Consider the following 22993-nt stretch of genomic DNA (forward strand, 5'->3'; position numbering starts at 1 on the left):
AAAAAAAAAAAAAAAAAAAGATAATGCCAGAGATAAAAGGCAGAGAGGGAAGCAGGGTGGCTGGAGTGGTAAGGGAAGTGCATGCCTAAAGATGCACACTGGATTAGGGTGGTCCACCTGAGATGATGTGATTGTGGAAAGAATTGAGAGAGGCTCTGTATGTGGCCAAGATAGTTGGTATTTACCTACATCTGCTCTTTCCTGACACACATGTCCTAGCCTGTCCAGCATCTAGACAGAACCACGTGACTGAGTGCTGGCCAATGCACTTCTAGTGACGATGACCACATATTCCACAAAAGCTTCCATTCTCTCATTCTTTCTCCAACCACCTTGATAGAAATGAAGGATTCTGAGGGCCTAAAGGACAGTGACACCACAGAATGAAAGGAGAAGGGATTCCAAGTCATCGCTTTGAAAAGAGGGATACTGGACTTTGCATAAGCAAGAAATAACTTGATATTATGATAAGTCACTGAAAACTAGGTTTTGTTTATTATGGTAGCTAGTATCAATTATTTTGATTAATACAATATCTCTTTGATTCTGCTATTGTCTTTGACATTGTCACAGAAAGAGAATAAAAAAGGAATACAGAAGCAGAAAAATATTACTCAGGGAGAGTGTATTAGTGGACGGGGGAGGGAGCAGGAGAAAACAGATGGCATTGGGCATGGAGGGCCTCACGAGAGAGGAAACACTGTGTGGGTGAACTGACCTAATTTTAGAACTGAGCAGGATGCGTCTAAATGTACCTTGATTTGCATGAAAGTAGAGTGACATATTTTTGACAACTGCAATTAAAAGGATATACCACCTTCTAGTTTATGCAAGTGTAAATGAGGCACAATAAATTAAGTTTATTAAAAATACGAAATAGGAAAAATCAGATATCAAATATCAAGTTCATATGTATATACCGAGACTTTTTAAAAATGCTGAAGTACACTATATGTATTTCAGAATACCATGTGGAGGAATAGGAGAGGCCTTAGGCCCTGAGCTTGCTGAGTTGGGGAGTGCTGTGAGGCTGTGCACTGTATGTGGAGAATGTTTGGATTGTGTATGATTAACTAGGAAGCATGCAGGGCCTGGGAGCCCAGAGAAAGTGGCAGGAGAGGACTGGTTTTTCTCTTTGCTTTTAGTATTTAAATAAAGTGACTTAGAAGTCAATCTTCATTCAATGAAAAAAAATGTCATTATCAGGTTTGGAACAGTTATTTGAAATTACAGAACGTGTGAATGGTAAGGCTCTAGTTTCCTTTGAAATTTAGCATAGTTTTTTTTTTTCTGAAACATGGAACAAATCCAAAAGTCTGAAATAATACTGCAAATGCTCATTTTTCCATAAATGATTCCTCTGTGACCATCAAGTATATGTCATTATCTTTTAAATATGCTAACATTGTGGCACCCATTGATTAGAATAAAAGCACTCGTGTGTTCCTTTCACAAACTGTCAGTGACAGACAATTCCTTTGGCTTGGGGCTTCTCCTTTCTTTTTCCCCACGCCTATATTAGAGATTTGCTTGGACTGAGAAGTTAAATCTATCAGTTTATGAATAGAGGTCCCACAGGGTTTGGCACCCACAGCTCCAGTGGTTCTGAGGTTCATGGTACACTAATCGTTGTGGTCACCTAATGTCATCTATGAAGCAGATTTCACAGGGGTGTCGTTTCTACCAGGAACGGGAAGCCTGTGGCCTTTAGACTCTAAAAATCTTATCTGTTATAATTGCTACTCTAGAGATTGACTGAACAAAAAGAATAGATGTCTTAAACACCACTTGTGCTAAACCCAGGGCTTAAATAATTTCCAGCAAACTATATGTATATTTTTTCTGAATTCAAATTTAACACACACTCTATGTAGAAAACTTGAAAAATACGGAAAAGCCAAAGAAGAAATTGAAAATCACTGTAATTACACTATTAACAACATGTTATATGTATGTATGTGTATATTTGTGTGTGAAGATTTGTGAATATGTTTACATTATAAACATAACATGTAAAGGTATGTTATATATTTCTATAAATGTATAGTTTTTGTATTCATATTATATATTTATATGTAAATATATATGTACATATTTAGAATTTTATTATACATATTTTTATTAGTGATAAACTTTGGATTGTATTATAAAAGCTATCTCACTTTAATTGTTAATATTCTTAAGAACTTCTAAAATATTCTTTCAAGTGACTATGCAAGAACTTTCTTCTGTCATTTATTTCATTCTCCAAAAAATTTGTATGATGGAAGAGCATGTATACTGTATAATCTTATTTTACCACTATTACATTTTTCTTTAAAACACATGGTATTCTCTTTGAAATGAAGCTTTATAATTATTAGAGAGAACTGTGAACTGTAACTCATGAACATCCCCAAAAGGAGGCTTATTAAATCACGTATCATGTGTACTTCTTTACATACCATAAGTGTATTGTACTGCCATTGGGGGTGACTGTACAAGCCATATTTTATAAAAGTCTCCCTAATTTGGCCATGAATTTAATAGTTTTGGCCATTGTCTATGATGCTTTTAGAGTCCGTGAAGGGTCACTTACTGCTGGAGGTGAATCAGTAGTCTCTCCATTTTTCCCAAAATGATAAATGATAAGCCATTTTAATGGTTTCCTATTTCATTGGAAACCTTGGCACTCTCAAAATCTGTTATAAGGAATGTTCACCTAAGTCACTTGTAAGTATGCGATGGCATGCTGAGCTTAATTTTTACTTTGCCTTGAAGCAGGCAGAATGTAAGCAATTCCTCTCTGCTTCATGTTCACAGTTTAGACCTAAAACAGAAAGCAACTATTGCTTACTCCAAGAGTCATTCAGGGCCTTGGGTTCTATATATTTTACTACATGACATCTGGAACCAAGTGGAAATGTATTATACTTCCAGCTGGTCTTTGTCTATTCTGAAGGTCTAACTATTCAGCAACCATGCTTAGGAGAAGGGGTGGAGGCTAAGGGAAGTACAAATCACTGAAGTTAAAAGGCTTGTCATCTTTTAGGGAGTTTTAAAATTGTGGTCACAGTTTTATTTATCACAATCTAAATCCTGTGAAGAATGGTTGTTCTCTAAGGAGAAGAACCTTGGAGTTCTTCTCTATTTGGAAATGGTCAAATAGTTTCTTTCTTTCTTTTTTTCAAAGAGACAGGGTCTCACTCTGTCACCCAGGCTAGAGTGCAGTGGTGCAATTATAGCTCACTACAACCTTGGACTCTGGGACTCAAGCAATTCTCCTGTCTCAGCCTCTCAAATAGCTAGGACTACAGGTGCATGCCACCACGTCCAGTTTAGTCAAATAGTTTAAATTCTGCAAAACAAACGAATATCACAATTCCAACTGGACAACCTTGTATTCTAGGTGGTAATGGGCAAAATACAAAATCCACTCAACTTTACCTGTAGACTTCTATAGGTTTGATGAGATAGAACAATATAATCATGAGTACAGTACCCAGAAAACAAGAAAAGTATATAATAGTATGTATTTTGTTAGTAGAAAGTATAACAAAATATACTAATAATAATAGAAATGAAGCAGTATCTGAGTTTGCTTACATAAAATCATGGTATACTAAATTTAATAATTTTTTTTAAAAAAAATATTGGGTGTGTTTGCAAAGGAAGCCTTCCTGAGCAACCATTTAGTGGATAATTCTGTCTCTTGGTAAAAATCTCCTTTCAGCAAACCAGGCAGACATTAATCTAGAATTGTACTACAATTTTCCAATCTTGCAGTAACTCTTCTGTGTTTGAAATTTGTTAAGTATTTTATAATGCTTGTGTCCTTGACTCCTTGACTTAAATATTTGCATTGCCAAAGAATTCCAATTTACCTTTTGTTTTTAAGGCATGCTCAATTTCTACTTCCTTTCTAATAAGTACATGAACCTGTAACGCTTTAAAAAATAATTTCTTAACCTGAATGAAATTTATTTCTCTTATTATTTGCTCTTAATATTAGACCTATTATAAAAATCTATAATATAGTCTATATATTTTTCCTTAGTTGTGTAGTACATAATTGGTCATATTTACTTGTATAAGTTTCTTTGTTTCATATCCAGGAAAGTAATTTCCTTTATAAAATTTTCTATTATACTATCAGCAGGAAGAGTCCACGAGTCTGAATTTCAAAGGAAACTGAGCATTCGTGTAAATAAAATGAATTATTATTGAACCTATCATGGATAATTATTTGAACTTGTTAACCCCTAAGAACTACTTCAGACTATTTACAGTTTTAAGGTGCTTTTATGAGAGAGACAAAGATTGTGCACGTGTGCAAAAGAGAAATCACACAGTCTTCCTGTGCTGTGGGGAGAGCAAAATGGTTCATTCCATTCTGCTTCTGCCTCCATCTTACATCAAAATAATTCATCTATGTACAGAAAAAAAATTTTCCCTGCCTTTGCCACAATGCAAATTGTTTTGAGAACACTTACATTGAGTGTTTTTCTATCTCATCTAGGATGAAATGTATGTACTTTGTTGGTGAAACTCCTACAAGGCAGAAAATGCCAATTGCTCATAATCTCTCTTAAGGCAGAAACGTGGCTGGTATTGATTGATAGAGAAGATAGAAAGGATATAGGAGGGAGCTGTGTGAGGAAAAATTAATCTGGTATTTCCGGCTCAAAATGGAAGGAATGTGTATTAAAAACTACCTCTGTGTGGCCATGAGCAATGGCTCACACCTGTAATCCCAGCACTTTGGGAGGCTGAGGCAGGCGGATCATTTGAGGTCAGGAGTTCGAAACCAGCCTAGCCAACATGGTGAAACCCCATCTCTACTAAAAATACAAAAATTAGCTGGGTGTGGTGGCGAGGGCCTGTAATCCCAGTTACTCGGGAGGCTGAGGCAGGAGACTTACTTGAACCCGGGAGGCAGGGGTTTCAGTGAGCTGAGATCACACCAATGCACTCCAGCCTGGGCAACAGAGCAAGATTCTGTCTCAAAAAAAAAAAAAAAAGAAGAAACGTCTGTGAGTAGAGGTAGCGGTGGGAGGTAGTGGTGAGAAGAATATGCCAATTATTTTGATTCTTTACTAATATTCTGATCAGAATCAGGAATTGAAATGGAACTTCTTCCACTCCCTAATATCCCAAGCACCTAATGTACAAATGCAGGTGCTGGCATTGGGGCGGGGCTGGAGCAGGAAGGAAGGGGATTCTTATTCTGCAATCTCGGCCTGGTCTCTGGGGGACAGAGGCCCATACCCTCCCTAAATATTTTAGTGGACTGAATACTGAAACAGTGCCTCTACTCCAGCAGCTTATCCAATCTCACTTTCAACATCTCTGGGTTAAAAAATAACTAAAACCTTTAAGAACTGCTATCAGTCTTAAACTCTGGGTAATAAGGTAGAAACGGAAAGAGATATTTTTTTTCATTGCTTCGCTTGATCCCCTGTCCTGCCTCAGTTAGTCTGTGCCTTGGCACTTGAATTTTTGTATCATCTCCAGCTGCTTAATCATCACTGGCAGTGACTTAGGTCCTGCAGAGAACTGGCTAAACATCACCCATCTTAATATTTTTGAATTTATTCTTTTCCCTCTAATGAGCTGATGGCTGCACTTCATCTTATTATTTATTTCTTAAAAATTCTTGATTTCCAATTCCAAAGCATTTATTATTTATTTTAAAATTATTTCTTGATTTCATCTTAATATAAAGTAAACTTTTATTGGTATTCTGATTTATAATGGTAAATACAATTTAAGGGTAGCCATTATTTTGAACTGAGCTTCTGCACGAGGCCCCAGCAGAACAAACCGAAATGGAGTCACTTGTGTTAAGTGCCACATAATCAAACTGAAATTAAAATGAACAGGAAAATCTCTAAGTAGGCCAGTTTTTCCAAAAAACAAAAGATTCACAGCAACCAATCCAAAAGGACCCAGCTGACCTGAGCCGGCATGATAAGGAAGTCCTTTCTGCTTTAACCCTTATGAGGAAAGAACTCTGAAGTAACCTGAGGTTAAACAATTTGCTTTTTTGTATTAAGCAGTTTCCTTGTTCCTGCTCAAGTTTCCTTACAAAAATCAATTGTCCTGCCATACCCAATGGGGCTCCCTCTGTTTTATAGATGAGATGCTGCCCAATTCATGAATCACTAATAAAAACCAATCAATCATTAAACTGAATTTGTTGACATTTTTCTTTTTTAACAATAATCAGACAGGCCCACATAGTGTGAAAAATATACTTTATTTAAAAATAATTTCAATATAAATTTTCAAAAACTCTCTCCCCTATAAAATATGAAGTGTGAGGAAGAGGGAAGGATAAATAAGAAGACAAAGAGCAAAGATTCCAAATTTTCTATGTGACCAGTCTTCCAAGAGAAATTTGGTAGGGTTAAGAAAATGCTTTTTCTCTCTTTCAAAATTGCCTATACTGTTCTAGTTTATAGAGTTTTTGAATAACTGGACCTAAGACAAAATAAAATCTGTTCATCTTTTTGTTCATCCTTCAAATTTGTCAATTCTGTTGTATTTGCTCTATAATCTACACTGGCAAATTGCAATTCTGTGCATTTTATCAAAACTTTGTTGTGCTGACTTTAAAGATTTTTCTTTAAAAAATTATTTTCCTTTTCAAACTTTTTTTATCTTTTGCCAGGAAAAAGGGTCCACTTTCCACAGGTTAGTCTTTATCTTGGTGACTGACAAGAAGCAACAACTTTTGACTCAGAATCCTTTGGGTTGTCTTGAGAAATCATGATGTAGTTGGATATGGAAAGGTCTTGATTCTTATCAATATGTAGTTACTAAAATTGTGGAATAGAGTCATTGCTCGGTTGTGAAGATGATAGTGTGTTCTTCTGAACCTTGGACACAAACAGTTAAACTGATTACATTGCTTTACCTTCAGAGTACAGTGAGTCTTATTTCCCTGGTTTACTACAATGAGAAATTACATGTTATCTAGAGTTGGGTATTACGGAGCAGACTTATTTCAAACATACTTAGTACAGGCATAATGAATCAACCATGAAATGACAAATACACAGTTTTTTGACTTCCTACTGTGGAACCAGATGAGTAGAAGAGATTACAACCATTTGGTTATGAAATACTCATGCATATGTAATTTTCCACACAAAGCCCTATGACTAACAGGTCTTGAAACAAGAATGAGATGAGAGAAGTAAATATCATCTTTTGTTGTTCATTTATTCCTTTTGTCCTCCCCTAACCCCAGTAATCCTTTAAAATCTATTCTAGTTTGAAACCTGTTATACAGACTACTGCCAAAATGAAAATAACAAGTTTTTCACAGATCTTTAGTGGTTTTCAAGACTCCTTGGATAACTATGAAGCAGAGTGAATTACAGATACAATTCAACAAACTATAGCCTTGAAAATGAAAGCTGTTTGGTAACATGAAGATGATATGGCATCTTATTTGCTCAATAATTGCTATCCATTTGGATTTTTAAAGGCATAACTTCTGTAACCAAATCAATTTTAAAAAATCAAGAAAAAAGATGCTGTAATTTAGCTGCTAGGGTAAAGATGACTTTTTTTCAGCTCAACAAATTTATTGGGCATCATTTTGTTTCAGGCACTGTGTTAGTTGCTTAGGATAACAAAACAAATGAGACAGAGACAAGTAAAAGTGGGAACACTCTTGAGCATATAGTCTAGCACAGGTTGTTTAATTAGGGTTTTGCAGATGTAATTAGGGATTCTGTGAGAAGTTACTATTAGGGGTTCCAGAAGAGACTGGGAAAGTTTTCAAAAAATTTTTTTGAACTTATTTTTCCATGCAGTGCCAGCACTTACAGTGAAAAATAGTGATCAAGTTGCCCTGTAAGCAATTTTTTAAAAATTTATTTTATTGTGGTAAGAATACCCAACATGAGATTTACCCTCTTAACAAAATTTTAAGTGCACATTACATTATTGTTGACTATAAGTACAATGTTGTACTGTTGTATGCCAAATTTCCAGAGCTTATTCTAGAGCTTATTCAACTTGCTTAACTGAAACTTTATGCCCATTGATTTAAATCCCCATTTCCCCTCCCCCATCCCCTGGCAACCACTATTCCACTCTTTAATTCTGTGAAGTTGACTATTTTAGATACCTCATATAAGTGGAATAATGTAGTATTTGTCTTTCTGTGATTGTCTTATTCCACTTATCAACAGAGTAAAATGGCAACCTATAGAATGGAGAAAATATTTGCAAACCACGTTTCTGATAAAGGGTTAATTTCCAAAATATATAAGGAACTCTAACAATTCAATAGCCAAAAACACCTTATAACCCAATTAGAAATGGACTAAGGACTAGAACAGACATTTCTTCAAAGAAGACATACAAATGGCTAACAGATGTATTAAAAAATGCACAATGTCACTACTCATCAGAGAAATGAAAATCAAAACCACAATGAGATTTCACCTCACAACTGCCAGGATGGCTATTATGAGAAAACAAAAAGACAACAAGTATTGGTGAGGGTGTGTAGAAACCAGAACCCTTGTACACTGTTGGTGAGAATACAAAATGGTGTGGCTGCTATGGAAAACAGCATGGGACTTTCTAAAAAAATTTAAAATAGAACTAACAAATGAACCAGCAATCCCACTTCTGAATATTTGTCCAAAAGAAATGAAATCAGAATCTTGAAGAGATACTAGCACTTCTATATTCATTGCAGCACTATTCACAATAGCCAAGATGTGCAAACAACCCAAATGTCCATTGACAGATGAATAGATAAACAGAGTATGGTATAGACATACAGTGGAATACTGCTCAGCCTTTAAAAAGGAAATTCTGCAAAATGTGACAGCACAGATGAACCTTCAGGATAAAGGTGATCTTTTAAAAGGGGAAACAACCCCTTTACTATATAATACGTGTATTATTTGATAGAACATTCAGGAAAGAAACCATAGTACCCCTGATAGTTCTTGAGTATCTTTCTAGTTTGTGTGAGTGTTCTTACCCACTCTTTCAAGTCTTTCATTAAATGACCACTACTCCCCTCCTGTAATGTACAAAAGTCTTCAAAATGATTTTGATGAATGCGCAGAATAAGGATATATAATGTGGTGCAGGATGATGGACTGTTTCACACACTTCACAAGTCAGCTTTTGAAAACATCTTTTAATCATGGAAACTATTATTATTGTAATTTTCCTGTTTTTCTTTTTTTCTTGCTCTGAATTCCCAGGACCTTTTTTTTTTTTTTTTTTTTTTTTTTTTTTTTTTTTTTTTTTTTGAGGCAGAGCCTATCTTTGTAGCCCAGGCTGGAGGTGTAGTGGCACGATCTAGGCTCACTGAAACCTCTGCCTCTTGGGTTCAAGCAATTCTCTTGCCTCAGCCTTACAGGAACCTGACACCATGCCTGGCTAATTTTTGTATTTTTTGTAGAGATTGGGTTTCACCATTTTGGCCAGGCTGGTCTCAAACTCCTGGCCTCAAGTGATCTGCCTGCCTTGGCCTCCCAAAGTGCTGGGATTACAGGTGTGAGCCACTGCACCCGGCCCCCAGAACTTTTCAGCGTCTCTCTCTCACACACACACACACACACACACACACACACACACACACCCCATTACCTCTGAAATAAATGTAACCATACCAAAACTCAAAATAGTGATGTTGAAATGGTTTGCATTGTCTCTTTCCTTCATTAGTGTTACAAAACAAATGCTAGGAGTACAATCCTAAATTTAAAAAAAATCAAATTTGTGACTTGTTTACAAACTCATAAAGGTTTATCACAGGCAAAAAGTAAAGTTTGATCTTGCTAAAATTTGAATTATTGTATCTATTAGAAAGCAGTGATTACTTACGTTTTTTCACAGTCCTAAAATACTATTTCATATACTGAAAGTGCTCATAAATTTCTAGAGCTATGTCAGTTTTAGAAACTTTGGCTCCAACCTTGGTTCTAATAGGTAGATCCAGTTGCTGAGTCCACTGCAGGGGCCAGGCTGGGAACTGAAATGAGACATCCATAGTATTCCCAAGGACCATGACAGTAGTATTTGATAACAGTATCCCATTGTCACAGATGACAGGAGGCATGGTTATTCGCCATTTGCATTTCTTCTTGAAACCATGTAATTTAGTTTATAAAAGATGTTTGTTAACCATAGATCAATGATACTGAAGCATCAATAAGTATCCGGGTTGTTTTGAATAAATTCTTTGTTAAACACTTTTATCTCCAGTGTAGTCAATTCCTAATTAAAGTAGTTGCCTAACTTGTCAAGGTGGTTTGAATAGTTATAGATTACCATGAAAATAATGTGTTTTCCTTAGGAATATTGTGCATGTATTAATGCATGTGCTAGCTAGTATGCACTATAGTTTAATAAAGCATCTGGGTGTTTCTAAATGTTTATAAAGGTGAATTTGCTTTTCTACTACAGTGTTGACATTTTTATGGAATAAAAGTTTGGGTAGGTGCGAATAATTGAGTAAGAATAAAATCAGAATGTATGAACTACGTTTTCTCAATATCACTCAGCTGAGTTGTATTTTATTTCACTAGTCAGTCAAAAAGACTAGAAGTAGCTGGGCATGGTGGCTCACGCCTGTAATCCCAGCAGTTTGGGAGGCTAAGGCGGGCAGATCATCTGAGGTCAGAAGTTTGAGATCAGCCTGGACAACATGGTGAAACCCTGTCTCTACTGAAAATACAAAAACTTAGCTGGGCGCGCTGGCGTGCACTTGTAATCCAAGCTACTCGGGAGGCTGAGGCAGGAGAATCACATAAACCCAGGAGGTGAGGTTGCAGTGAGCCAAGATTGAGCTACTGCACCCCAGCCTGGGAGGCAGAGTGAGACTCCATCTCAAAAAAGAAAAAAAAAAAGAGTAGAAGAGATGCAAGATGATGAAAGAGTTTCCCAGCCTCAGTCATTTGGTCCATTCTGTAAATATTACTCATTGAATATGTGGTCCTTTGACTTGGATCCTGCTAGAGAAGCATTGGAAGGACTGGGTCTATGACATTAACAATTAGAAGGCCATATGGAACATAGGCATGGCCTTGGTGCTTTCTTTGTTTCTGCCAAAGTCAGGGTGTCCAAGGGAGATCTACTCTGGCATCCAGACACTTTGAGGTCAACATCACTTACTTATCTGATTGACACTTAACCTCAAACAAATCTACCCAGAGGCCTTAGGATCTTAAGTGCTGGTAAACACAAGGTGAAATTGTTTGGGAGTTCAGTTCCCAAATGGCATTTTTTTTTCATACCTCCATTATGTTTAAACTTCCGTGATCAGATTTGGGAGGCATGGAAAATGTTGATTAAACCTTAAAGTATCTCAAGAGATTGAAAATCAACACAAAACTCAAGTTCCAGAATGAAATGCTTTCTGTGTTTTGTTTACTAAGATTTTCATTCAACTGGTATTTCCTGTCTTGAAATTCCACCAGTTCTATCACCATCCTGTAACCCATTTGCATACCTCTCTGTACTTGTATCCAAATTATGAAAAATCCTTTTTTATTTTAATGTTCTAAAATACTAAAAACGTAAAACAAAAACAAATGCAATAAAGTAATCACAAAAATGCAGAAAAGTGAAGACATTGCCAAGGAAATGTCAGGTATCTCCTACAGAGGAAAGAAAATGTGATGGAGAAGGGGTATACAGAGTTTCTGTTTGGAGTGATGAAAACATTCTGGAAATAGATAAAGGTGATGGTTGCAAAACATCGTGAATGTAATTAAACCACTGAATTATACCCTTAAAATGGTTAAAATAATACATTTTATACATATTTTACTACAATTTTTAAAAACTCCAATAACGTAATATACCAAATACCATTGAAGTGTATACTTTAAATAGGTTTTATGGAATGTGAATGATATCTCAGTAAAGGTGTTAAGGAAATGTCATGGAGAAAAAGAGGATCAAGCCTACTTAAAGAGAAAGATCACAGGTGAAGTGTTAGAGTCCTAGCCTTTCCGTTTTCATTTTTGAGAATTTGATTTTATTTGCTTCTCCGTACATAGTACTATATGGCAGGTGTCCCACTTTAATGCACATTTGGAGGAAACAGAATGGCAAACTATTGTTGCTATTGGCATATGAATCTTATTTGTTTTTAGCACTGTGGCTTGTAAAACCTTGGGTTTTCCTTCCAATATTTAAAAGAATCAAGCTGAACAGTGGCAGGTAGCCCTTTTGATTTTTTATCATGATGGCAATTTGAATAGCAATAGAAACCCAGCAACCTTTTTTGGTCAGGTTTTCTCAAATTTTGGCAACACGTAGAAAAGAAAAGAGCTACCAACAATTGCCTTTGTTAGATAATTAGATGTCTAATGTATTTTTTTGTAGAGACAGAGTTTTGCCATGTCACCCAGGCTAGTTTTGAACTCCTGGACTCAAGGGATCCTCCCGCCTTGGCCTCCCAAAGTGCTGGGATTACAGGCATGAGCCACTGCTCCTGACCCTTTGTTTTCTACTTACAGTGACAGTCTACTTATCGAAACTCAATATAAGACGAAGGGGGTAGGGGAAGGGGAGGACTCACAGGAAAAGGAGACATTTTATAATTTATCAAGATAAATAATGCCACCTCAGGCTTTATAACAAATAAAGCCACCCTTAATAGCGATGATAAAGCACTTGGATCTTTTAATTATGGCTCTAAGGAAAATTATTAACAGAACAAAATTTTCTCTTAGCTAATCTTTTTAACCTTTCTTGAGATGATACTGATTTTCTCAAACATACTTAAGAATTCCAAAATAAAAAGTCAAAATGCCTTCCTCAGGACAAACTTGTTCTGTTCCTGATGATTCTTCTGGAACTATAGTCAATGAAATCATCACGAACACAACAGCGTTTGTTCTGGGATAGACTTTCTGATGTCTCATTCCAAGACAAAGAAAGACTGAAAAATCCAAACTGAGAAATGTTTCTCTAAAACAAACTCTGCATTGTTTGAAAGATCCTCTTCTAACTGCGTGAAAAAAATGCTTGATGGAGTTATTTTTAACTGGGGACAGAACATTCATTCTGAGAAGTGTTCAGATCCCTAATTTTATAATGAGCAGAAATACATACTGTTGAAAGACTAGGCCAACTTCAGTACTCCAATCAACATTTATGTGCAGGATCATCAACAGACAGACCATTTTACAGTTTTCAGAATTAAAGTCTTCTAGTTGCAGTGAAGTCTTGAATCTGCATCACCTGGATTCATGCAAGATGGCACAGGGTGCTTGTCATCATCTACATATAGAGTTAGCTTTTTTTGCCCATGCACAATGTTTCTTTATCAATAATGAAGCTGGATGATACCAAATAGATTCTATTGCTTTATTGATTATTACTTTCATTAAACAATGTTAGCCATATAGGATGATTAAAAAAAACAACTAATATCCTTGGAATATGAACATCCTATTAACTGATACAAACTGACTCCACCTTTCTTATAGCAGTGAATTTTCAGGTCACATACAATCAGTAATTTATACTCCAAATACAACAATCACGTTTGTGTTAATCATCCAGTACAGTTCACAGGTTCCTATTACACAGGTGGATGTACTTAGAGAGTTTTAGCACAAAAGCTGATACAAATATGAAAGTGTGCTCAGTCGAATGGTTAGTGAGGTGCTACAGGTGAGTGTCGGCGATGGGTATCCTCCTGAGCTCCACGATCTGGGAGTCAGTCAAGGTGCCCCCCTCCTGGCTGCCTTGACCAGATTCATTATCACTGACACTGAGACCAGCACCTGCCACAGAAATAGAATGAACACAAAAATCCAAACTATTAGTGCAGTGAATTCTTAAGAATCAATTTACATTAGGTCCAAGCCTGTTTATTTCTATTATATTAGTAAAAAATAAGCTATACATTTAGAATAGATATTATTAATACCTAACAATTATGAAACTATCTTTTACATTTCCTTTGGCAGTTTTTTAAATTATACGGATTAATTTCTAAAGACACACATTTGGGTTCTCAATCTTTACTGTTTGTTTTTCACATGGTGGGCAGGTGTAACCTACTACCACAATATAATCTCTCAATTGAGGGCTCATCAAAATAGAAAATCAGTCAGGTTATTAGACTTTTTCACCAGTGGGGTAGGATTTGCTGTTACAAAACATATAGGCCCCGAATTCATATGCACTGAGGTCCATCACTTGAGATTCAGTGTTGGGCAGTGATCTGAGAAGAAAGACAGGCATGTCAGAACACCTGGAGTCACACCAGTGCCCTGAAGACATTGGCTCTGAATGATTCAGATCTGATCCTAAGATAAAAATAATTACGTAACACAGCGCCAAAATAGATCCACACAGGAATTCCACCACAGTAGTTACTGTTAACTACTGACAGCGCTCAGAATCTGTTTTGAGGAAGCTCCACTATTCATTACTTCTTTTTTTACAACTCAGATAATTGAGAAAAAACTATGCTAGAGTAACACCTTGTTCTTTTCTTTTTCTTTCATATTTCTAGAGAACAATGTTCTTTTCTTTTGTAATAACGTTCAGAGGAACACATAAACTCTCATCCTCTCTACACACACACAATGGGGATGTGGTCATAGGGTGTGCTGGATGAATCACCAGAGGTTACCAGGGCCAGCCCCACTAGACTCTGCAAACAAGGAGGAAAGTGAAAAACCGGTTGCTCAGGCAGCTGGGATTTCCCTTTCTGTCTGAGAGGAAGAAAAGGCAATTCTGCAGAGTTGACAGCTGTGGGAAAATGGTGAATTGGCTTAATCTTAGCCTATTTGGAGATGGAAGCCAGAGCCTACTAGTGACCTTCTAGCCAAGCCCTCCTTCTTCTGGGTCTCTGACCTTCACACTCTCTCTGTTAAAGGCCGCTGTTGAAACTCCACTTCCTCTCTTTGCTTCTGTGACATGGTACTTGCCCATCTTATCCTCTGATCTGCTGGCTCTTTCTAGATCTATCCTGCTTTCTCATACATTTCCTCCTGCTGCCTCATTTCTGGAGGCCTTGTCTTCTGCCCTGTCTCAAGGCCTGCAGGATCCTCTTGCCTGCACTCTCTCCTAATGTCTCACTAGGGTGTCCAAGCTCAGGACACGGAGCAGCAGGCCACTGCCTTTTCACACCACGTTCTTATGCTGGCACCTCTGCCTGGGGTGCTCTTCTCACTTCCCACCTCCTTCATCTGGCTGCCTCCACTCTTCCTACCAATATCAACTCTGCTATCCCTTGAAACATGATGATTCTCTTTTAAAATTTCTGACCCCCCCCACTGGATTATGTCCTTCCTATCTTTCTGTCTCCTAGCTCATAGGACAGTGCTCAGTACACTGCAGGTGTTCAGTAAATGTGTGCTGAATGTAGTATTAAACTGTGCTCTGCATCCTAAGTCGTGAACCTGCCTGCTCCATCTCATCTCCTGTTCTGTTCCTCTGGTCTGTTCTGTATTCCACTGCCCTCTCCTTCTCAAGAACGAGTGTTAGTTCCTATTGCCAGTTACACTGAGTTGGGAACCCTCTGCTTTGGCTTTCATATCAGTCCTTAATCTGTCTCTAGCCTATCAAATAGATGTATCCCAACCATTGCCTTTTGGAGCGCTTTCTCTGAAACTGATCAGGTCTCCTGATGCCCTGAATGCACCAGGTTAATTCCAGCCTGAATGTCTTCCTGCCTGCCCATCAGGGCCCATCTCTATACCTTTTTACAGATACTTATTTTTCCATCTCCTCAAAATAGGGAGCTGGAGGACATAAAATGTGAAAAGTTCTCATCCCTGACAAAATCATTAATCACCTCCCCTTTATTCTCTCACACTGCCCAGGTTTTGATGATAAATTTAATAATACTCCTATCTACAATGTATACATAAGCCATAAAGCAAAATGCTTAACAAACACTCATAAACTCTTTTCTTCAAGAACCAGAATATTGCCAATGACAATGTATTTTTAAAAATTTACTAAGTTGCTAAAATTTACCAATTAATACATTTCACATCAAAAAAATCAGATTTCTGGTTTCTCGTGAAAAAAAAAAAAAAACCAACAAAAACAACAACCAGAAGATCAGGCAACACTGGGCCTGCATTTCCGCATTACAAAACAAAACAAAAAACAACAACAAAAAACCCATGGACCAGGCAGTCCTTCAGTTTGTCTCTGTTTTCACCCAGCCCTCTTCAATCATTTATGGACTACCATAAATAATGCTTGGCCCCCGAAGGTAACATTTGTGTCTACTTCCAGGCCTTCGAAGGACAAATGGCCCATGCTTCTCTGCTGGGAACAGGAGAACCATGTTATTTGGAAGAACCTCAGTGAATTGGCAAGATAGTGGCCATTCTATAAGGAGGCGACTAAGGCCCTGGGGCCTGTAGCAAGGAAGAGCTAAATATGGAAGCACTAGGGAGGAACAGAGAGGACCCCATGATTAGCCTCAGGGAAGACTGAGGCCGAATGACTTAGCTAGTACCAACTCCCAGTGATTTCAGTGTCTGCCTACTCTAAATCCCACTAGGAATATCATCATAAAGCATGTGATGACAACTGGGACAAGGCACACTAGAAAGACAAGCTCTGCCTTATTGAAAGCATGCTGAGCTTGTTTAGCAACTCAAGATATGTAAGCAAGTTCTAGACTCGTCTTGAGTCACCACATCTACTGACCCACCTCATCATCCTCCTTTGCAATTTCTTCCAAGTTCAAAGAAATGCACAAATATCCAGATACTCATCCCTCACTGAGACTCAGAAAAGGCATATATTACACACAAGTATAACATGCCGAGACCTGGGAGCACAAACCAGGTCTCCCATCCCTTTGCAATTCATTAAATGGTATAGGTGGGTAGTTTGCAGTAAGTATCCTGATTTTCTGAAAGGTGTTTCCATGCTTAAATTTCAAACCAAAAGTTTAAGAAAAATCCAGCGACTGTGATAACAGGGACACTTTCCTTTGGTCAATAGAACAGGCAATTATAAAGAAACTAAAAGTAATAATTTACATTAATCGTGAGCTTCATCTTTTCTTAACATTTTAATATACTTTGGTTAGGATAGGGTGAGTATCAGTCCTGTTTTACAGATGCAGGGACTGAGTGAGGATGAGAGGTGCTAGTTGAGTGGCCCACATCAATGTGACAATGATCCAAAGACCATACCCCTTCCATCTTTTTCTGAGGAAAAAATTCAATATCTTTCAAAATTCCACCTTTCCATTTTGATTCTTACCTAACTTTGTTTACTACACTGGGCTGCAGAAGTTCTTGAAGTTAAATAAGTCATTGTGGTTTGATGTGATATCTTGCAAAGAGAAATTTATTGATGAGTTCTTGGAGAAGTTTGAGTATTTTGGGCCTTGATTCTGAATGTTTTCATTTGTGTTCAAGGACTTGTCATCTGTTTTCTTCTAACTGAAAAATAAATCATTTCTAGGTTTCCGATAGGGAAATGTTTACCATGACATTGATGTCATTGGCCTGGGATAACACCAGGAAGCTAGGGGGCTGGGGATGGTGGGGAATCAGGTTAGTCATTCTGGGAGAAGCCCTCGCTGAAGAAAGACTCCTTTCTAAGCCCAATATGTTCCAAGCTTGACATTTTCAGGAATCTTGTCAACTTGGGATCAACATAGAAATGCCAGTACTCAAGGCACACCTTGTTAAGAATGTAAATGGAGACATTCCTTTCCATCCTACCCTCATCCTGAGTCTTTGTTCTAGTTTGCTCTGAACTTTCTCCTCTTCCCTAAAATGGAGGCTGTCCCAGGGTGACTGTTCCCATTCTCCTAAAGTCCTGGTTGGGGACACTGATGATACATTAGACAGCTCTATTTAAAATAAAAAAAAAAACAACTAATAATAATCAGGATACCACTAGTCTAGAACTCAGTGTTTCATTTGCCTGTGGAAGTGCCGATGTACTTCAAGAACAAATAATTGAAGGACATTATGTCATCTTTTTTGAGAGTGAAATGTGGATTTCTCATAGAAAGTCGAATATTTTAACTTAAAAATTTAAAATGTCAATAGTGTTTTCTTTTTCTAAATTTTTAAAAATGTAATATGGTTAAAATTAGATTGAAAAAGCAGCCCATGACTGGTTTATGGGCCAGGGCTTCTATTTTAGATCAAACAATTTTAATATACTTGCCTTTAATATAAGTTTGAAGTATGCAACAAAGTATGCACTAACACAGTGGCTTCAAAAACACTGTCTTGCTCACATCAGAATTCATTTGTAGCTGTTAAACATGAATTTGCAGCCTGCTGACAAGCATTTGTAAATGCTTGTAAAGAAGTGATGATGTTTTTTAATCTGGAAACTGACTACTTAAGCTTTCTGTCTTAGAGATATAGTCTTTCTCATGGTTAATCTTAACATAATTAAAAAGAGAATGTCTTAGCTAAAGAGTGTTAGGTCTCCTGCTTGCCCCTTAGAGCAATGGCATTCTGACATTAAATTCTCTCTATTGCACTCAGTAAAGACATTCTACCTACTGAATTAATGCAAGCATTTTAGTATGTGCTTGAATATCTGAACATTATTCCTAACTGAAAGATGATGAATTGTAAGGGAGATTAAAAGGGCACAGGAAATAGTATCAGTGGCTATTGAAAGGCCTAGTCACTCTTCCTGAATCCCATGCATCTATCCATCCGTCCATCCATCCATCCATCCATCCATCCATCCATCCATTCACCCATCCATGTATCCATCCAATATGGAGCATCAACTGAGATACTCAGCACTGCTACATTTCCAGGGATACTGAGATGAATCCTGGTTTTTCAGAACATAAACTCTGGCCCAGGACTAGGCCAGATTCTTATTTCTACGTGTTCACCTAGCCACCCTTCCTGCTTCTATGTGGAATTTGCATTGGATGGACCATGCTTCCTATTCTTGTGACCTACTTGCTCATTTGAGACTTATTAACCTCTGTCTTGATTATTACATACTCTCTGACACATATTTTAGTGCAGGATCTTAGGGGAAGGGAAGTACATAGAACAAACCTGATCAACAGGTGCTACAATTTGAGAAGGATTTTCAAATTTGATCTTTCATCTGATGCTACCACAGTCCCTGAAGTCCCACAATTAAAAACGAACTTTTTTCCACCTTGTAGGTTTTGGTTTTTAAGGGTTTTCTATTAAGATGTAAAAACCACAGAAAAAGCTTTTATCTTCTACCTGTTTATAGAAAACTTTATTATGAATGATGCTATAGCTAAGAAAGGAGGAGGTTAAAAAGAATGGCTGTTGAATGCCAAAGGCCCATTTTTGCCTTAAATTTCCAGTGTTCTCTAAGGTTGGCTGCAGATGTAAGGAGAGATTGGAGGCCTGCCAGAAAGCCTAGGACATGGGCAGAAATTGGTGGCCCATTGTCACATAATCTCAAGTAGAAAATTATCAGATACATGGTAGAAACTGTTATTTGAGAATAAGGAAATCTTTGCAATGTAGGATTTTTGAAGTAGAAGGGAAAATAGGAGTGTGCTAGCCCAGTTATTATAGGTGAGAAGAGGTGGTTAACGATTTGGCTAAAGTCAGTGGTCAGTGTGGGAGCTGGCTGCCCTTCTTCATAATCTAATGTTGCACATCGCTCCAGGTCAGTGCCTCTGCAGGATGTAAAGCACCTGAAGTAGAAGTCTTCAGGCTGGGATTCCTTTAACTTGTGGTACATGTACTCCTTTTCAAGGAGTACAAGATAGTATGGGAAGGACAGATTTAAGGGAATACATTCCCAGATCTTGAATTTCCATATCTATTATTCTGATGAGTCTTTTTCATTTTTGACAATCATTTATCAAAACAGATGTTTTTGTTACTCATGTTGATTTGTTGAACTGTACACTAGGAATAATTGTAATGGTAACAGTATAAAAGAAATGTTGAACACCTTAGAGTCTTATGGCCACAGAAAAAAATTAAGTTCTAATTTAAAAACATGTTCTGTTGGAAAGAAATATGAGTAAAATGAATTTTAAGTATAAAATATATTATAGTAGGATAAAATTCTGTGGAGAAAGTAGAATGGAAATATAAGTTCAAGGAGAAAAGAAAGTGATGTCAAATTTCCAATTATAAAAAAAAGCCTGTTCACATATTTAAAAAATGAATAACTAGGTATTGCATTGCTAAGGTAGTTAGCAAAGAGCCTTTGGGTTAGTTTAAAACAATAATGTAAAAGTTTTATTTTCAAACACCAAAATGTATGATATAGTGGAAATTACATTATTTGATACCATTTAAACTGATTATGAAAAACTTTTTAAACACATGCAAAAGGCTACATAGCTTTGACAAGTTGTTTAGGGGTTCAAATGAAAGAGACATGGAAGACCCACTGTTTTAGTACTTGACTTGGAATGGGCCATAGTGAAGGTGGACCTGAGAGGGACCAACGTTTGCAAACTCAAATGTCCTAGTGGCCAAGGAGGTTTGCATAAACCAGTGACATGGGCCTAGTAGGCACTAGACAGTGGAAGAGCTCATGTCCAAAGGGGCTGCTATTACTCAGTTCCAAGCAAGCAGCGCTGTGCTCGACTTCAAAGACTCTGTTTCTAGATTTTTCTAGAAATTCTATATTTTTAGAAAATAGCTCTATATTTTTCATATTGGCTCAAAAAATGTTAAGATGTTATATGGATCAAACAAAGCACTTTGTTGGGCTGAATCTGGCCTTATGGGTCAGTTATAACTGCTGTAGACAAAATGGCATGTAGACTGACCTTTATTTGACCATATTCTAGGAGGGAAAGTGCCCAGTGGCTGATACATGATTACTACATTACTTTTTTCTAAAAATATAGGGAACCAAGTATTAGAGATTGTTATTTTGGTCTTTTAAAGTATTTATTTCCTAGTGAGTTCAGGGAACTCTACAAATCTATAAGTAAGGAAGACATTCCTTACATTCTAGAACCAAATGCACTTCATAGTCACATAAATATAAGATGTAATGTAATATAGATCTAATTTAATTATGTTCCAAGAATTCACTTTATGTTTCCGGTGTCATAACTTCAACAACTGATGACACTGTAGCACTGAGGACATAATCTGCCCTGAGAATTACTTGTAGTCTGATAGCCCCTTTTCAGCCCTGACTTTAAGGAAAGTTTTATGCAGCTAATCATTTCTTCCTTCCTGAAACTCCTTCCTCTTTGTTTTTCTTTCTGAACTTGCTACAGTTTCTTGGTGAGACTGTCTTCTAATTCACTCTTTAAATGTTGGTATTATCTGTAACATTCCTGTTTCCCTTCCTTCTTCTCCCCTGACTTCCTCATCTCTTTTCCTTTCTTCTCTCTCCTTCCAGTCTCCCAGATCAACCTTTTTTCATCTCCATAGCTTCAAATATCGTCTCTGTGCTGATGCATTTCAAATCATTACCTTTTATCCTGGTCCCTCACCTAAGATCCAAACCTGAATATTTAGGAGCCACCAGGCCTACATCTGAACTCATCAGTTTCCTCCTGCAAACAAATAAACAAACAAATGCTCTATATACTTTTCTTTTAGTCAGCCATTGTGGTGAGAAGCATGAGCTTTGGAAGATTGTCCCTCAGTCTTTCCTCGGCATTCCTCTTGTTGGGAAGCTCATTTCTCATTTTTATTTCCACTCTCCAGATTTGAGGCCTTAACCTCATTCTTTTGGAACACTGTAATAACCTCCCAGCCTTTCTGATATTGCTTCTAAATTTATTTCTTCATACTTTCATAAGAGTTATTTTGCCTCAAGACCAATAGGAACATGCCATTTCTTTCCTCCAAAACCTACATGGCTTACTATGTTCTATAAAAATCTCACTCCTTACCATGGCATCCGAATAGCATTTTAATATTACGCAAAGTATCAGTGAGTGTTCTGCTCCCCCACAATGAATGCATTGCTAGTGTTCTGGAAAGACCAGGTTAAATTAAGCAAAATGGGTTTCCTTGGTCTAGAACATTTTAGAGCTGCTAAAATGCTAATGTGAATTGTGAATCTCTGCAATTGCCCAAATATACTGGGTCAGGGATCCTCCCATTGCGGAATGACTATGAATAGCTAAGGGAGGGTGTTTGCTGAAACCCAGCTGGGGAACTCTAGTAGATTATTGATGGTGCCGGCAAGCTACCTGTCAGGCCTGCCTTCTGCTGCCCGGCTTCTCTCACTCTCTGCCCCTGCCACACTGCAGCACTGGTTCTAAAACAGGCCACACACCATTATAAGCCTCTGGGCTCCTGCTAATTCTATTCCCTCAGTCCCTAATGCCCTTTCCTCCATTCTTTACTTGTTCAAAACCTATACATCCTTCAAGAATTAATAGAGAATTTTTTGTTACCTTTTCATCTCCTCTGTCATTTTTTAACTCTCTCCATTACTTTATTCTTTCTTAAGTCATGTTTATGTGAATGTCTATTTTTCCTAGCAAACTCTAAGCTTCATTGTTTAAATTCATCCCCTCACTCAGGATTCAACAATATCTAGCAAAGGTTATTCTAAGCACTAATCTGAGTATAGGGTTGAGTTCTTATTCCTTTCCATAGTGATATGATTTGGCTGTGTCCCCACCCAAAATCTCATCTTGAATTGTAAGAGTCAATTGTAATTGTATAATTCAATTATAATTGTAATTCTAGCCCCACATTCTCCACGTGTGGTGGGCAGGACCACGTGGAGGCAACTGGATCATGGAGGCAGTTTACCCTATGCTATTCTTATGATAGTGAGTGAGTCTCAAGAGATCTGATGGTTTTACAAGTGTCTGGCATTTCCCCTGCTTGCCCTCACTCTGTCCTGCCACCCTGTGAAGAAGGTGCCTGCTTCTCCTTTGCCTTCCGCCATGATTGTACATTTCCTGAAGCTTCCCCAGCCATGTGGTACTGTGAGTCAATTAAACCTCTTTCCTTTATAAATTACCCAGTTTCCAGTATTTCTTCATAGCAGTGTGAGAATGGACTAATACAGATAGGATTTGCCATTCTTAACAAAGCACTCGAGAGGCGGTTGT

At 37.4% G+C, this 22993-nt stretch overlaps 1 protein-coding gene across 9 annotated transcripts in view; it reads right to left on the bottom strand.

Moving 5' to 3' along the window:
• Window positions 1-13327: 13327 nt before the first annotated feature.
• ADGRV1 (adhesion G protein-coupled receptor V1) overlaps window positions 13328-22993 on the bottom strand; it is a 606362-nt gene continuing 596696 nt past the window's right edge. For all 9 annotated transcript variants that reach the window (XR_010156862.1, XM_063810270.1, XM_063810268.1 and 6 more), the window contains one exon: window positions 13328-13763. Coding sequence is in view for 8 of the 9 variants with exons in the window: in XM_063810270.1 (XP_063666340.1) it covers window positions 13645-13763 (119 nt within the window). In the remaining variant the exon portion in view is untranslated. The remainder of the gene's footprint in view (window positions 13764-22993) is intronic.

This window comes from Pan troglodytes, chromosome 4, assembly GCF_028858775.2.
Source record: "Pan troglodytes isolate AG18354 chromosome 4, NHGRI_mPanTro3-v2.0_pri, whole genome shotgun sequence".
In the NCBI taxonomy this organism is placed as follows: Eukaryota; Metazoa; Chordata; class Mammalia; order Primates; family Hominidae; genus Pan; species Pan troglodytes.